The 16,621-nt window shown below is 39.6% G+C and overlaps 1 protein-coding gene across 3 annotated transcripts in view; it reads left to right on the forward strand.

Annotated features, from left to right (window-relative positions):
* LOC137177107 (gamma-aminobutyric acid receptor subunit beta-3-like) overlaps window positions 1-16,621 on the forward strand; it is a 64,139-nt gene that overhangs the window by 31,216 nt on the left and 16,302 nt on the right. For all 3 annotated transcript variants that reach the window (XM_067583214.1, XM_067583215.1, XM_067583216.1), the window contains 3 exons: window positions 8,528-8,748; window positions 11,322-11,404; window positions 13,405-13,542. In XM_067583214.1, the coding sequence (XP_067439315.1) occupies window positions 8,528-8,748; window positions 11,322-11,404; window positions 13,405-13,542 (442 nt within the window). The remainder of the gene's footprint in view (window positions 1-8,527; window positions 8,749-11,321; window positions 11,405-13,404; window positions 13,543-16,621) is intronic.

Consider the following 16,621-nt stretch of genomic DNA (forward strand, 5'->3'; position numbering starts at 1 on the left):
TACTAGGACAAGATCAGAGCAAGGCAAAATAGATTATGTGTGTGCTGAGGCAGTGCTTACTTGGAAACTAGCTGTACACTTAAGAATGGATCACCTGAGAAGGTGTCACTTGTTAGTGCTGTTTTGCAGTCCTATCAGAGTTTTTAAAAGGTTTTTTTGATATTGGACAATTGGTTTAATGGAAGGTTTGGAGGTGGAAATGAAAGCATCACAGCATAGTGTTGTCTGCACTGTAATGTGTTTTGAAAAATACTATTATTAAGAAAGTTTAAGTGCAAAATAAGGGCACTTTGTGTAGGTGTGTTTTCATTACCGTGAGCGTCTCTTGCCGAAATGGACAAACAGGCGTGATTCTCTGCTGCTGTAAGAGCTATCGAGGCCTTCCAGTCCATTATCTGTGCCACGTGAAAGTCATCATAATTTGGGGAAATTAAATTACAACACAATGAAGGTAGAGCTCCTCACACAGGGGAAAATGGTCAGAGTTTGCACTGTGGATATAGTTGCAGTAACAGGCTGAACAAGCTAGTCATCCATACACCCACGGCTGTGTGTGGGTGTCAAAGAGGAAAAAAAAAAATCTGTCATTATGGAGAGGTGAAAAGATCGCTCTCTTTCTCCAAATGTTCCTGCTGCTGGGTTTGTTTGTTTGTTTTTTTTGTTTTTTTTTAGATTTTTTTTGCAGTGGCTCCCAAAAGACAGCACAACAAGCTCATGAACCAGCTTCTCTTTGATTCGTTCGCCTTGATGAGTGTAACTGAGATACATGTATGCATGTGGATTTCTGCTGAATGACATCAGGATGGTTTTATTAGACGTTAAGGTTCATTCGTTTTCAAGTACACAACCTGGTAACCACATGCCCTCCTGCATAAAATACATCTTGGAATCAGACATTGCCAATGCACTAACTATGTCACCCTAATTATCTTATATAGGTCTTCCAGCAATGCAAAAAGAGCATGTCTTTTCTTTGTGCTCTGAGTGTGGCTTAATATACCCGCATGTCTTTTATCCGGCATCCGGCTTCCTGCCTGATGGAATGTAATTGGCCTCAGGAGAGAGCGCGCTGTAGGATGAAGTGATGATCACTAAGATTTAGAATAAGCAGAGCGGGCACTTCCTGGTTTGCAGTGTCAACCCAATGAAAGGACTCATGATTTTTACCCCGTTCTACTGATCCTAACTCTACAGCGATCTTATTGCTCTTCACGTCTGCATGATAATAGCCTCGCTCCGAGCTGCATACACCTTTAAGACACTGCATGTGTTGGCCTGGGGGATCTAAAATTGACAGGCGCCGGCCTCCTTTCCTTTCTCGGTGCCACTCAAGCAGCCGTTATGTTGTAGCAAATAAAAAGGGGCAGGTCAACTATGAACTTGATTTATGATGGGTGTTACTGAAAAGGTCATAAGTCTGATTCCACTTACTGTAATGGAGACAGCAGATATATGAGGTTTAAGAAGGAGAGTAAAGAGCCCCGCTGGAATGAAATGAAGGAAACGCCACTCTTGATTATTGTTGATTGTTGTATTATAAGAGAATCAAAATGATTGGAATAGTGAGAATCATATTCAGGAGCATCATATACGTGAGATCCACGCTGGGTTTCGTTCAAGAATATTTTTGTATTATTCTAAGGTGACCTGTTTTGTTCCGTTTGTTGGAAAATATCATTCACAAAAAATGTTACGCATGAGTAAAATGAGGAACTTCACACTGCCGAAATCAGTAAAAGAAAACATAATGAATTAGAAAATTTGAAAATTTCAATATGGCTGCCAACGACGTGTCATCAGAGCAGCATCGTACTCTGACAGGAATAAAGAAGGATGCTAAAAGTCATCTTTAGAAGGCAAATTGGTCCGTGCTGAGAAGAAGTGCTGACAAAATCATGCAGATACTATAAGGAAGAACATTAGGCTAACAACAGTGGGTGATGTTACACTGCGGTGTTAAAATGTTAAAACAGAGCATCTTCCCCCTGACAGCCACTTGCGTAAAGACCCTGAGACTGCTGTCAGACCGAGAGAACTTTCTCTGACAGCTACTGAACTGTAGAAGTTTCTGTGCCAGAACTTTAATGTCATTTAATTTTTATAACATATAAAAACTCCAAACCCATTCAGACTAAAGCCTCATTATTCTGAAGTCAAACATTTTTTTCCCTCTTTAGATAAAGTCAGACTATCTATACATGACTCCTACAACAGGACTGGGGCACTTGTGAGTTTCGTTCGAACCTGAAAGAAAATTCTAAATGTGAGAAAAAGTTCTCTTAAATCACTTGTAGGTGCCTCTTAAGAGCAAATCTGTTTGTACGAGTGGTTCTTGAGGCCTAAGGTCTGTTTCTTTGGTTTGGGTAGACACCGTGAGTCACTGATTGGAGCAGCAGATAATCATCTACTGCTTCTTCCTTTGAGGCCCGATTTTGGATATTTCTCCCTAAACAAAAGATCTGTGAAATCTCGAGCTCTGTCTTCTTTAAGTGCATCTATTATTTAAGCATATGACAAACTTTTGGGACCTCATTCACATATTTTTCATTTCCGAAGTTAAACTCTTTGTTGTAAGATGTTTCCTACTTAACTGAAAAGTCCATTCTCAGTGTATGTGCACTGGAGGCTTCAAGTTTCCACATCGTTTAAGTCGAATACTGGCCCACAATTGGCTCCAGACTAGCTGTGATGAACACAAATGGTGCTCGTAGGTACTCACCTTAAACTGAGCTCTTCAGTGAGCAAAGAGAAACTTTCCACTTTCAGCAGATGAATGTGAAAACAGCCTTCTAGTGTCAAACTCTGCACATACATCATTCTGCACAGTGAAGGTCAAGCATTCAAGAGACAAAAAGCAAAATACATTTTTGAGTGGAGGATGACTTTGAGGGAAAAGAATATGATATACGCCTATAAAAAAAAGTAAAGATTGTGTACGGTTTGTCACTGTAGCTTTGTTCATTTAAGAGAAAAATGGTGTACATTTACAAGTGTTGGCTCCCTGTGTCTCTTTTTTTCTCGCCTTTTCTTTCCTTGTTATGAGGCAATACATCATGAAATATTAGACAGTGAGGAAATTATCCTATATATTGAAGGCAATTGCTGTCATTTAGGAGGAAAAGCCCAATTCAATCACCTCCCTGTTGTTTGCTCTCAATAAGGGACAGTGCTATTTTTACCATTCTATAGCAGCAGAAGGGGAGGGGGACAGGCACTCTGTTAGGGATTCCCCCGCACTGCGGTGGTATACCGCCTCAGGGCCATCCCGAGGGAACGTTCTGAAATTACATTGAAGTGACTCAAATTGCTTTAGTGAACAGGGGTTCATATGGAGTACACGGTGATTACATATCATATCACCGTTTTTCTCTCCCGCGCAAAAACAGGGAAGTTAAGTCGGGGGAAACTTGCAGAGCTGCGATCATTTATTTTTCATGTTGCTGTTGAGCAGAGCGCCTTTGATATGTGTCAGATGTAATTTTTTTTTTCTCTTCTTCGGTTTATTAACACATTTCCTCTTCTGTTCTGTTGCGCTGTAGTGTATGATGATGATGATGATGATAACGAGGCAGAGCTAGTTGTTGATAAAACAGCAGCATATGCCGGGGACAGAGAACATATGCCATGTGACAAACAATGTTAGCAGGATATTTCCTAGATACTAGTGGTATCACGACATAGCAGTCAGTGTGGTAGTGCTGCAGAGAGAGAGAGAGAGAGAGAGAGAGAGAGAGAGATTAAATTGAATATGGGTCAGTTCACAGCCAAAACTCTGCTTATCTGAATTCTCACACACCCTGAATGAAAGTGATTATCCAGTCGAGTTTATTGAATAATTGAGGCTTGCTTGAAATCATTTCCCCTGGTCACTGTCATTATCTCTGCTGAAAACATATGCTAATAACCAAACAGCAGTGATAAAGCTGTGTGAATTGGGAATTGATGTGTTGTAGGGAATGGGGGAGTTGTCAATAATTCATAATCCATACAGTCCTAGTTCATAGAAAATCTGAGCCCACCTCTCTCTTAAAAAAAAAAAAAAAAAAGTTTCAGGGCAGGTAATGCAAAGCTAGAAAGCTCCTCACTCATCTGAAATTCATTTTGATTGTCTGTATGAAACATTGATGAGGATTCCTTGGCCGTGTGTTTGTACAGGCTGTATGGTTAATTTAAATCATTTATGTGTTACGAGGCGTGTGCGCACACGCTGGGCTGCCCACCTGCTGACTCTCTGGCGGGAGATGGAAATACATACCTAAAGTGCGATACCACTCGGGGAGAGACGGAAGAAGGAAGGAGGGAGGGGTGGTTGGTGGGGGGGGTAGAGCTCCAGCAGAGAGCGGGAGGAGGAGAAGTGATGTGATAAGGGTCAAAACAAGGCAGTGTGAAAGAGACATTAGTCATTCGTCGGGTTTGATGGAGGGTAAAGTTACAGTGATAATGGAGGAGAGGGGGAAGGCAAGTCTACGGTACTTATTCATACAGCGAAATTTAATTCCCACCACATGCTGTGATCAATCCACATTGACCACTTTAATAGAACTATGACTGATAACGCTTATCACCCTGTATGTCACAAAACCCTAGAAACTGACAAGGATTTATTTTGCTATCACTTACAGGAGCAGAAGAGTAGTCAACCTCATGCTATCACTGGATTATCAGATGCAATGCTCTGTTATAGACAAGAGGATTAAGCTTGGCAATACATTCTTAGTGTTTTTTATGAGCTACAGTGTATTCTTCCACCATAGCTGTGTATCCTGTGGAGTCAGAGAAAGTAGTCCCCTGCTATGTCATGGTTTAAAGACTGCTTAGACATTATTGTTACTATTTTAGATATAATTTCCTTTCCTTTCACATCATTGGTAGTAATATCGAGCCCCACAACCAGACTTGCTTCCTCGTTTGGCGGCTGCAGGCTACCAAACGGGCCATGGTTCCACCACTATACATTTATGGCTCAGTGCCAATGAGCTTTCCTCCTCATGCTGTGTGACCAATCTGTATCCTGTGCTGACTAAGATCTTCCCTGTTCATATCTCTGTGTGCTAACCAAACCTGGAAAACACATTCGTTTAATATGAAGTATCAGTAAAAAAAGAAAGGAATGAATAATTACCATACAGCGGCACAGGATCAGACCTATACCCATGACTCTATTATGAGCCTCGCATAATTTCATTTCATTCTATTTTTAAGTCGTCTCATGAAAATTCAAAACCTCCGAGTGTTTTGTAAGCATTTAGTAACACAGTTTTGAGATTGTGCATGAGGGGCAAAAAGACAAATAACTATTTTGGTTATGTAACAACTGTAACACACATGAAGGTTATAGAGAGTCATTACAGTATCGCTGAAATACATTTTTATATCCGTTCGTTGTGAACCGGAAAACTGCAGCACCAAAAAGACATGTGTGCTTTGCCAGTGCCAGCTTGGTGCGGGCTGGTTTCATTTCAACGCCACAGCGGGCAGAGGGGAGATCATGGCATTGCCCGGAGAGAGAGTGAGAGAGAGAGAGAGAGAGAGAAAGAGAGGGGTGCAGGCAGACTGAGAGAAAAACAGAAACAGAGGAGAGAGAGGGAGAGATGTTAGCTTGGGTAAGTGGGTTATGTGATGTGGATGGAAGGAGGGAGGGGCTCTGTCCTCTATCGCCGCAGCCAGCTCTGCTCTGGTCAAATACTACTTGAATAAAGACAAAACAAAAAGATTTACTTGCTTAGCGTCCTATTTTCTTACACAACTGTCCTAAAAATGTTTTATTCCTCAAGACTAATAGTATCCTTATGGCTGGACTTCAAAGTCCTCCTCCACTCAAAAATATGTTTTTGTTCTTGTTCCTACGGTTGAATGTTTGAGCTTCACTGTACAGGATGATGTATGTGCAGTGTTTGACACTAGAAGGCTGTTTTCACATTAATCTGCCAAAAGTGGACATTTTCTCTGTGCTCACTGAAAATCAGATTTTTGGGGGTGGGCCTATGAGCAGGATTTATGACATCACAACTAGTTTGGAGCCAATATTCAACTTACACAAGTGTGAAGTGGAAACTTAAAGCCTCCAATACACAAACACTGAGAATGGACTTTACAGTCAAGTAGGAGATATTTTGTGTCCAGCAGTTAAACCTCTGAAATGAAAAATACTTACATATTGATAGATTCTGGATTGTTAATGGAGAAGGAATAGAGGCAATTATAAGGAATTTAAAGTAGTAATTAGGCTATACCTTTCTGTGGAAAAACCATATCAGAGATATTATTGTCCCAAGCAGAGTATTCATACAGCCTATATCTTAATACATGTCTGGAGAGGATCTTTAAGCAATTCTTGTTGGGTGATATATTGAATTAATTTGATGATTTTTTTGTCTTTCCACAGTGTGTCAAATGTCTACATAGTCAAAATCAAGCTACATTAGCCGTCTTAAGTCATGACTGTAAACTTTGACTCCAGGTGTCTCCGACTCCTGGTGATTAGCTGGCTCTGGCTACCTCGTAGTGAATTTAATGGTCGCATCTAATGTACAAGAGAGACAGACTGAAAAAAGACTGCACACTTAATGCACTGTGGGTTTCCTGCTGTCGAGGGATTAACTGTTAGCAAGAGAAGCCCTGAGAATGTGGGGATTCTAATTGGCTGCGTAGCTAACATTAGCTAGTCAGCAGTCTGATATCAGGCTACTGTCAAGAAACACAAATAGCATAAGCAGAATTAGTGTTTCAACCTTTTTGCTCTATCTGTGGTAAAACTGATAACTAAAACAGATGTTTGTGCTCTACATGGTTGAACCTTTTGATAATGACAGTCTATAAGCTTGTTCTTCATTCTTGCACATTAAGTTCAATCATTTTTTTTTTGACATTTCGATTTTACCAAATAAACAACATGAGCTCATCCAAGCAAGACTAAGAGCCATGCTTGTGGCTCTCTGAGGTTGTACAGTGACACTTCGATCTAAATGCTAACATGCTGGTGCTTAGCAGGTAATATTTACCAGGTTCTCTATCTTAGTTTAGTCTGTTAGCATAGCTAACATTTGCTGCTTAGCACCAAACACAACACAGCTGAGGTTGATGGGAATGTCATTAGTTTTCCAGGATGGACAGATAGACATTTGCATCCCTAGAGCCATGCCACTAGCTTGGCTAAAAATCTATAGATAGATTAATCAATGAACATTACTCAAAACCCACAACATTAGGTTACCACAACAAATCAGAAATTGGCATGAAAAATAAATCAAACATAAAATGAAAATAAACACTAAGGTTCAGTCGTGGTCAACAGTACCCAAATAGCAAAGGATCCACCAGTTCAGTTTAAAGTGAGCTTGTGTAACTGTCTTTTGAGCAGAGTCGTCTTTGGCAGCAAGTCGCTGTTGTGGGATATTGGTGAATGCTAAAACATGGGGTCACAGCAACACAAGTAAAAAAGATTCATTAAGTCAGAGAATTGACTTGGCAAAAGCTACTGGTCATGCCAAGTAAATCTGTAATGACAAAACCTGAGAGTCTATTTGATTGAGCACGAGTGTGTTTTAATGCTTATCTATTCAGTATTCCATTTGCATGATGAAGAATGTTTTATTTCTTCTTTCAAAAGTTATATTCCCGCTTTAACAACCAGCTTCAGCAGTTTACGGAGCTTAGACTACATACAGGAAGTGGTGAATCTCTTGCATACAGCAATGGCTCCTTAGAGATACAGTCTTTGATTTTGATCGCATTTGTGAAATGGGAAAATACATATTAGACTATCAAAATACATAAGATCTCAGAGGATAGCACAATAAAGTGTTGCTTAAGGCACATATTTCCATTTTTGGTCCTCGATGGAGACAAAATAAAAGTAGTTTGGCATACAATGAAACAGCATAAAAAAAGCAGCCATTAATTTACTCTATTTTAGTGGAAAAATAATGTCCTCTAATGCTCAAGAGTCAGCCTACTTGAATTAAATGAAAGGAAACATATGTTTAAAAAGCTTTTGGGTGCCATTAAAGTTCAACTCTGAGCCTCACTGTGCTTACACTACTAAGGGAGAGAAAAATGTTGACATATTAGGCGAAAATTTTCTATGAACTTTTCCACTAAAGCTGCAGCTACATGAGTCAGCCTGCCCACTCGCTGTTTTACAATGGCACATTGCTGTATCCGTTACTGTATTCCAGAAGGGAGGGCAAAGGCACATCTGAGAATTTTGGCTGCAGCGTGTGAACCAGTTGGCTCACACTCCTTCCAGCTTGTAGGATGCTGTGTCATGTCACATAAATATTAGGAGCATCAACAGTAGGGGAATGGGCAGAGCAAATATTTCAAAGCTGTTAATGTTTGCTTTTGAGGTCTGCAGCAGCTTGCTTCATCTGTGCAGTAAAGCTGGTGTAAAACTTGCTAAATTTGAGATTTAAATCGTGTGTATTTGTGCAGTATACATGTATGTATCTGTAATTTAAGAATCTACTTAACTGTTGAAATAGAATGGGTAATAAAAAGTCTCTTTCCCTCTTGTCTGTCTTTGTAGGACTACACGTTGACCATGTATTTCCAACAGTACTGGAGGGACAAGCGTCTAGCCTACGTAGGAATCCCCCTCAACTTAACCCTGGATAACAGGGTTGCCGACCAGCTCTGGGTCCCAGACACATACTTCCTCAACGACAAGAAGTCTTTTGTCCACGGAGTCACCGTCAAAAACCGAATGATCCGACTGCATCCAGACGGAACCGTTCTCTACGGCCTCAGGTAGGTTCTGCCTTGCACTGAAAACACATTGTCATATGTCTGTAGCTTCTCTGTCCTTGCCTTCATCCACGATGCCAGCATAACGCAACATGTTTGTTAATAAGAAAGATACCGAGAATTTCAGTTTTAAATGTCCTCTAAATTAATTCCAGGTGTAATTATTCACTGTGTTTCATACCACAGTGTAGAAAGTGAGGTTATTTATGCTGTGAGAGTGATAATGTGCAATTTCTGGGACATCCAAATGACTAACACTCCCCACAATGTGCGAAAAACTGAATCTCGGTCAAAAACGTTCTCAGATGTTTCCCAGTGTCAAGTTAACTCTATGTGTTAAAAACCCTATTACGGCACCACAGTATCCCAAACTGAGAACTTAGCAGTTCTCTGCTGCTGGCCGCTGTGCAACCACAGGATTATGTGTCATGCTCAAGGGCACCCTGGCATTTGATTTTTTTTTAGGAAAAGAGTGCACAGTCAGAGATCATCCATGAAAAGAACTGTGAACAGGTTAGAAGGTGCATTAATGCAATGTTAAGCTTGCAGCTGCTGTTTGATATTTGTTTCATAAAGCCCTTGTTTTGAATTTCCATTGATCTTTTCGACAGGCAGGTTCAGAAGAGTTGGTGTGACCTATGAATATGGATGCATGCTTTGAATTATTAGAGTGCAAAAGGAAAAGTGCGTGCGTGTGTATTTGCATGCATACTTGCATGTTTGTGTGTATGTTTGTGTCTGTCAGTGTTCATACTTTACAGTCATACAGCCATGCTTGATTATGCAAGTGGAGTTCATAGCACTTAGGCTTGTGGGCTACTTATAGACCTCTCAATGCTTTCAAGAGATCAAAGCGAGAGGGAGATGTGTGACGTGGTGTTTGTGATATGAGCCGTTACATAAATGTATGTCAGGTAGGGCTGAGTAACATGCTGAATACAGATTCCTATCATGGTATTAAAGACACTCTATATTTGCAGGTTTTATCCAACCCACTATGGAGCCCCGTTTTATTGTATAATGTCACTGTACTGTATGTATTGTGTTTATTTACAATAGCAGCCTCCAGTTGTTTGATTCAGAATTACTTTGACATTGTTGTTGCTCTAGTTAACATGAGCTAACTGGCTAGATTTTGTAGCAGTGGTTGAGCTTGCATGCTTAAGAGAAGCAGGTGGGCTGATGGGCTGAAAGGCGAGGGGGCGGACACCACTGTCATAAAAAGTGACATTATGAAATAAAAAGTGACATTATGAAGATTGACATTAAATAAATGTGTCGTTGGGAAAATGCCATTATGAAATAAAAACAACATTCCATAATAAATCATTTCTGAATTCTGAATTTATAGGTTCATTTATAAATTTTACACAAATGTCTTATTTAGTTATTTAACTAATATTGACCACTTTGGGACTCCATAACCCAAAGATATTCTATTTACTGTCACACAAGATTAAGAAAAGCAGATATTCATATTTGGAAAGTTGGATTTTTGCCTTAAAAAAAATTGTTGCTTAATTTTCTGTCAATCTACTGATCAATGAATGTGTGAATATGTTTCAGCTCTACTTTTATTATTTCAAGTCTGAAATATGTACAGTTTTAATCCTATTTGTATACTCATATACTCAGAATGAAAAAGTGAGGAAGCAGACAGGCTTTCAAGTTCATAGATAATTTATCTTATATGACAAGTTATGTCAAGTTAGAAATCTATATGTAAAGGGTAGTATGTCAAAGTAATGACAACATGTCTATATCTTGCAGACCTGATGTTATGTTATTGTAATTTTAGCTGTATAATATTATCACCTAATGGGTTTCCATAGTCTCATCTGAGTCTTAACTGAATGAAGACATCCAGTGGCTCCCTGCCAAGCAGCCGGCTTTTAATCAGGGCAGACTTAGCCTAAATCATTTTGAATTTGCATTTCACTTTGCTGCTTATTTTAACTGTCTGATCATCAGCCGTTTGAGCTCATACATCTGATACACAAAGGGATACCTCCTCATGACCCAATATAGATGAGCAGGCACTAAACTCTGCCAAGCTGTGTTACCGTGATATGAATTTTATTTTCACAAATTTTCACTTAATCACTAGATGGAGGGTTGCCAGTTTTATTGAATGGGACATGGACTGAAACAAATAAGTGAGGGCTGCTTGTCTGCCTGGGATCTATAGTATAATTATGTATACAGTTACCCAGTCAGCATTTTACCCCGGAGGTGGTGTCATAATCTAATTTTACGATGACAATGCCAATAGTCTTCAGTGATATGATGCCAACCGAGGAATTTAGTGTAAAAACAAACGAACACTTGACAAAGTCAAGTTCTATCACCTTTATGCTTTAATCTAACTGTAATCCCACACTCCCATATGCTTCCTTCTTCAGTAATTACACTTACTCGCATTGCTGTTTGTATAATAACAATCAAATAGGCCAGAAAAATGATAGTCATCCTTCTTACTTGCTTCCTATCCATCTTCCTTTCATTCAGTCTGTGTAAATCACATACAGTATCAAAATATATTCTTCTCCTTCCCCCATCTGTGTCTTCTATTGCAGGATAACTACGACAGCTGCGTGTATGATGGATCTCAGGAGGTATCCCCTGGATGAACAGAACTGCACTCTGGAGATAGAGAGCTGTGAGTAGAGAGGCCAAAATGCCTTTCGGGCCGACATTCAGCACACTGCACAGGCTTAGAAGAAAACCAGCACAGTCTCATGTGTAGAATATATTAGTTTGAGTGAAACAATATCAATCTGAGTTTTTTTGAGGTCTGTAGCATTTGTTTTAGATCTGTAGAAGAATGGGGTTTACCTTATATGACAATACTGTACAATACATAGCCTATACGACTACTGTAAGAAAAGTCAAAGGAGGTATTCTGACTTTTAGTTTTTAGTATTGGTTAAGCTAAAAAATGCTGGATACTACACTTCACATAACTCAATAGCATCTTTTGTAGACCCTCTCTGCCTAATAAATGTTACCTTGTAGGGCAGCTTGATTCGCAAGATCACAACATCATGAGATCACTCAAGAATCCATCTTGTTAGGCTTCAAGTTATGTGCTTGTGTCTGAACCACCCGTGGTTTAGACCAATCAGCGTCCTATGAGGATTCTCTCATGATCTCGCAAATCCAACTGCCTCACAAGATAGACTTTGATAGACAGTGATAGACAGATGGTTTATCCAATCACTTGCCAAGTATTTTTTGTAAGTGCCTGCCCTTTTCCAAACAGTTTCCAAGGACGACTTCTCAGATGGTTCTGTGTAACAAACCATCTGGTGCATCAGGTTATAATAAATGTCCACATCTTTTAAAGGACTCCAGTTTATAACAGTTTTTCTGCCATAAATTTGTGGGCTCCAAGAAATAAACAAAACCTGAAGACATTGTACAACTGTATTCTGAGCAAGTTTATAGGAGATTGGTCCATTCATAAATTTACAAGTGGTCCTCTATATGTCCCTGGTAAATCTGTGATTCTGGTTTTCAATGCCAACCATGTGGCATATACTGTCTTGAGCGATAGCAGGAGAACAGTGCAGTTCTAAAGCAAAATGATAAGTAGCCGTAAATGTTACTGGCCTACATCCAAATATTTTGTGGGTAAAACTTACACAGAATAATGCAAAATTTATTTTTTATTTATTTTTTAGAACTATTTCAGTGGAACAACTCCATATTTATCAGTCAGAAAATAAACAGTGGCTGCACCAACAGTGGACATTGATATACTGTATCACCTTGTAAAGCTGATATATAGCCTAGCGAACTTGTTAGCATACAGCTGTCTATTTACACATCCAGCAGATATGGAGCAACATTAGCATTCATTTGCAGTCATGTTTGTGGCCACCTGACAAATGTAAGTCCAATATTTAGCTGTTTAGCTGCTGAATTATCCACCATGTTCACAAGTTTTATGCTAACTTTGTCCGTTGTTTGGTGCAGTGCAGGTTGCGTACAGTGGTTTTACAGGATGAGAGCTTTTTTTTGCTGAAAACAGCTGCATGCTGTGACTGGTAATGAGGTGGACAATAATGGTGATGGGGAACCAGTATATTAAAATTGCAGGCCATAAAACCAAAAAAGATACTAAGATGCCTTGTAGAACTGTGGGAAACTGAAGAGTCGGGTGATAATTCTCTGTTAATTTGCCAGTACAGGCAATGCCTGCACAATACACAATGTGATTTGATCCATCCATTATATTAAAAAAATATTTCAGCTTTAAATTTATGAGATTTCAAGTTTAGCATTGATGTTACAGAGCTAACTTTGGGTGATTCTAATGCCCTAATATCATTCAAATTACTGAAGTGAAAGTCAGAGCTGGTTCTCAAGACACCTCCAAAGCAGACTACTAATTATATATAGAAAAGTGAGAGATCCAAAAAGTGCTGTCAAGGACAGAAGAAATGTCAAGATTTTTGTGAACTCAAGTGAACCTATTAACTGACTGACTTCTCCTCAAATCAACGTCTGGTTCTTGGAAACAACTTCAAACATTTTTTTTTTCCTTTCCAAATGACAGCCCAGTTGGACGATCAGCAACACTGCATATCTTGGTCTCCAGTGATGCTTAGACAGATGGTTACACCTTGGCGTATATGTGTGTGTCTTCTTGTGCAGATGGCTACACCACAGATGACATTGAGTTCTACTGGAAAGGAGGCGAGACGGCTGTAACGGGGGTGACACGGATCGAGTTGCCTCAGTTCTCCATTGTCGATTACAAGCTGGTTTCCAGAAATGTAGTCTTTTCCACAGGTAAATATGTTAAACTCTGTAGTGCAATGTGGTCTGTACTGTATGTGTGTTCTACAGCAGGCTTGGGCCTTCCCAACAGACTGTCCTTTGGGAATAATACATGACAAGCCTGACAAGTGAGTGTTACATTTTAGATGATATTGTTCATATCAAGCGTTGGCCTATTTTCAAGCTGATTATTTAATCAATTTCTGTAGCAAACAAATCCATGCCAAAGCTTGATCTGTTGATCTTAAATCCTCAGAGCCGAAGCTGTATTTGTCAGTGCTTCTAATTGGGTTGAAGTGAGGAAATGTGCTGCCTTTGAAGTATCCCTCAAGTAACAGTGGCTGATGCAAGGATGCTGGAATGGTACTTAACCAAAACATGCCGTAAACGCTGTGATTTACAGAGCAAATGATGTCCGTGTCAGGTGGTTCTTGACCCTGAGAGGCAACGTTGAATTAATGGTTTGGGTTCTCTGGCACTCATCATTCTGACATTAATAAAATGTGGCTGAAGACCCCAATCAATTCAGTCTGTCAATAAAATCTATCAGTGTGTCAGAAGCAATTTAATCTTAAGTTTGCATTCACATGTATTATTTAAAGAGTTTGATTCTTAAATGGAAAATCTGTTTTTTCAATCATTTCTATTAAATTTCACATCCTTATTTACTTTTACAAAGGCAATGCAGGAAAAGCCTTTACAGCCTCAAAATGAAAAAAGGTATGTTGTATAAAAAACTCAGATACACAGTAAAAGAAATAAATTAAATGTCATAAACTTCTTGAATACAAAGCCATCAGTAATGTAAAAGACTTTCAATGGCCTGCAGCTAGCTCAAATTATCCTCCAAACCTCTAATGAATATTTATTGATTAAACATGAAGCATGGTTGCTCAGGAAAAAATAAATGCAGACACAAGAGGTGTGCACGGCTTGTAAATCTCAGGACGTCGTGCCGTCATTAACTGGTGTTGTGAAACACATCAATCAAGTGTTATTTATAGGTTCACAATGGCCATTTTCTTTAGAGCATTTCATCTCTCAGGGCAATTAATTAGAAGACAGGGTGACACTTCAAGGCAATTTGTCAAGTTACATGAAAAACATTTGCAGTATTGTATCTCATGTTGTAATTAGTTTGTGTTGCTAACTCAGGGAGGGGTAACTCAGCAACACTCACTGCCTGCAGGGGTATTCTGATATATTCTGTGAACTTTGTTTTTTATGTGTCTGGTGTCCCAAATTAATCAGATTTTTATATGGACATTTAGGCCTAGATACAGAACTTTATTGACGCTCCCTAACCAACTGCCATATAATCTTGTCAGTGGAGACACAGTCAGAAAGCTTCTCCACAGCCATGGGGGGGAAATAAAAGCTATGTGACAAAGTATTAACATAATTTCTCACCGAGGTTTGACTCATGAGGAAGAGTCACACCCAGTCTGTTAAAGGACATGGACAGTAAATCATTCTTTTGTTTGCTGTTTTACACACAAGTGCTTCACTCTGACTCGCTCTCCTTTCCTTTCACCCTCATTTTCTCTCTGTGTGTGTATATATTTATCTCTGTGCCTAACAATGTTGCACACGTGCTGCATTGCGTTCACCATCATTCCTGACTGCGTACAGTACATGTGTGTCTCAGCCTTCATGTGTGAATGTGTTGAGGCGAGCACAGCATAGTGCGCTTGTTTGCGAGAAGCGGCATGTCCCCTGTGGGTGGCGACTATTAAAGTTTAGTGTCCAGTGGTCTGCTCCCATGCTCTTGGCAGGATGTGTGAAGCACATCAAAGGCTCCCCACCAAGCTGGCTAATGACCAGGTTTCCTCCATTACACGTGCCACTAGCCAGCCTTTAATTCCCTTCTTTTTTGTCTTTTCCTATCCCTCTTTTCAGTCCAGTCTTGGTATCTTTCTCAGCCTATGTCGTTTTTTTTTTTTTTTCAACTTTCTTCGTATCTTTTTGGAGCTTATCCCACACTTCTCTTCTCCCTCCCTTTAGTATATCTTTTCCTCTCACTTGTAAGAGGTGTGGTTGGGTGCCAATTACTCTGCTTTCTGATAGAAAAACAGCCCAGGATTCAGAGCATCATATATTCATGTGGAATGAGGCCCGCAGCATCAATTATTCTCCTCTAAGCACACAGACAAACACTGCCTGTTTGTGTGTGTACGTACAGTATGCAAATGTACGCGTGACCAGTCAACGTTGCTGTGTGACATTTAAGTGTGTGTCGTTGTCACATAGAGCGCATTCATCAATGTCAAAGCTATCATCACCTTTACTGTCTTCATTCGCTCTGTCATCTTTGTTCTGTCAAGAGACCTGTCATAACAACAGCTTGAAATATTCAGTAACATCTATATTTTATGTTTTTGCTGTAATCTGACACTAAAGGCCTTGAATTTTCCTTCAAGTTTGAGGTTGGTTTCAAAGTGCTTCATTAATTTTTTTAAAAATGGCCTTGAAAGTGGACATTTTTTAATGAAAATAGTACTGAAATTCATCAATATGCCTTAGCACTCCTGTCCCCTCTGCACACAAGAATGAATACTTGACTTTCTAAAGGAAATCCCAGTGATATTTAAATGGCGGTAAAACAGCAACAGTATTAAAAAGAGCAATTTCGCCAGGACATCTTGACCTCATGGTTATCAGTATAACTTTAAAAATGATCTTGCTAAAGGAACAATGAACACCAGGGAAAGCCTATTACAGCTGTATACCGATAAACACGTGGTATCATGGTTGAAGTTGGAGAAAGCAATTGTTTTTTAAAAGTGCTACAGCAAATGTGTTTTTTCTGAAGAAGCTCTACAATCTGAAGTAATGTGTTACAAAGCAAAACGCTATTTTATTCATCACTTCCACCAAACAAGACCTTGAAAAAGAGTCTAGCGGCTAGCAGCTCTGTGAGGCTGTGCTCAAGGTCTTTGACTTAAAGGGGGCACTCCACCGATTTTACACATCAAGGGCTGTTTACAGGTCTTGGGGAGTACTACTGCATGTGTGGAACAAGTTGTATTAAGCCTTTTGTGGCTCCAGAGGGAGCTGTGCGAAGACTATAAGTTTGAAAATGAAAAAAATC

Source organism: Thunnus thynnus, chromosome 24 (assembly GCF_963924715.1).
Source record: "Thunnus thynnus chromosome 24, fThuThy2.1, whole genome shotgun sequence".
Lineage (NCBI taxonomy): Eukaryota > Metazoa > Chordata > Actinopteri > Scombriformes > Scombridae > Thunnus > Thunnus thynnus.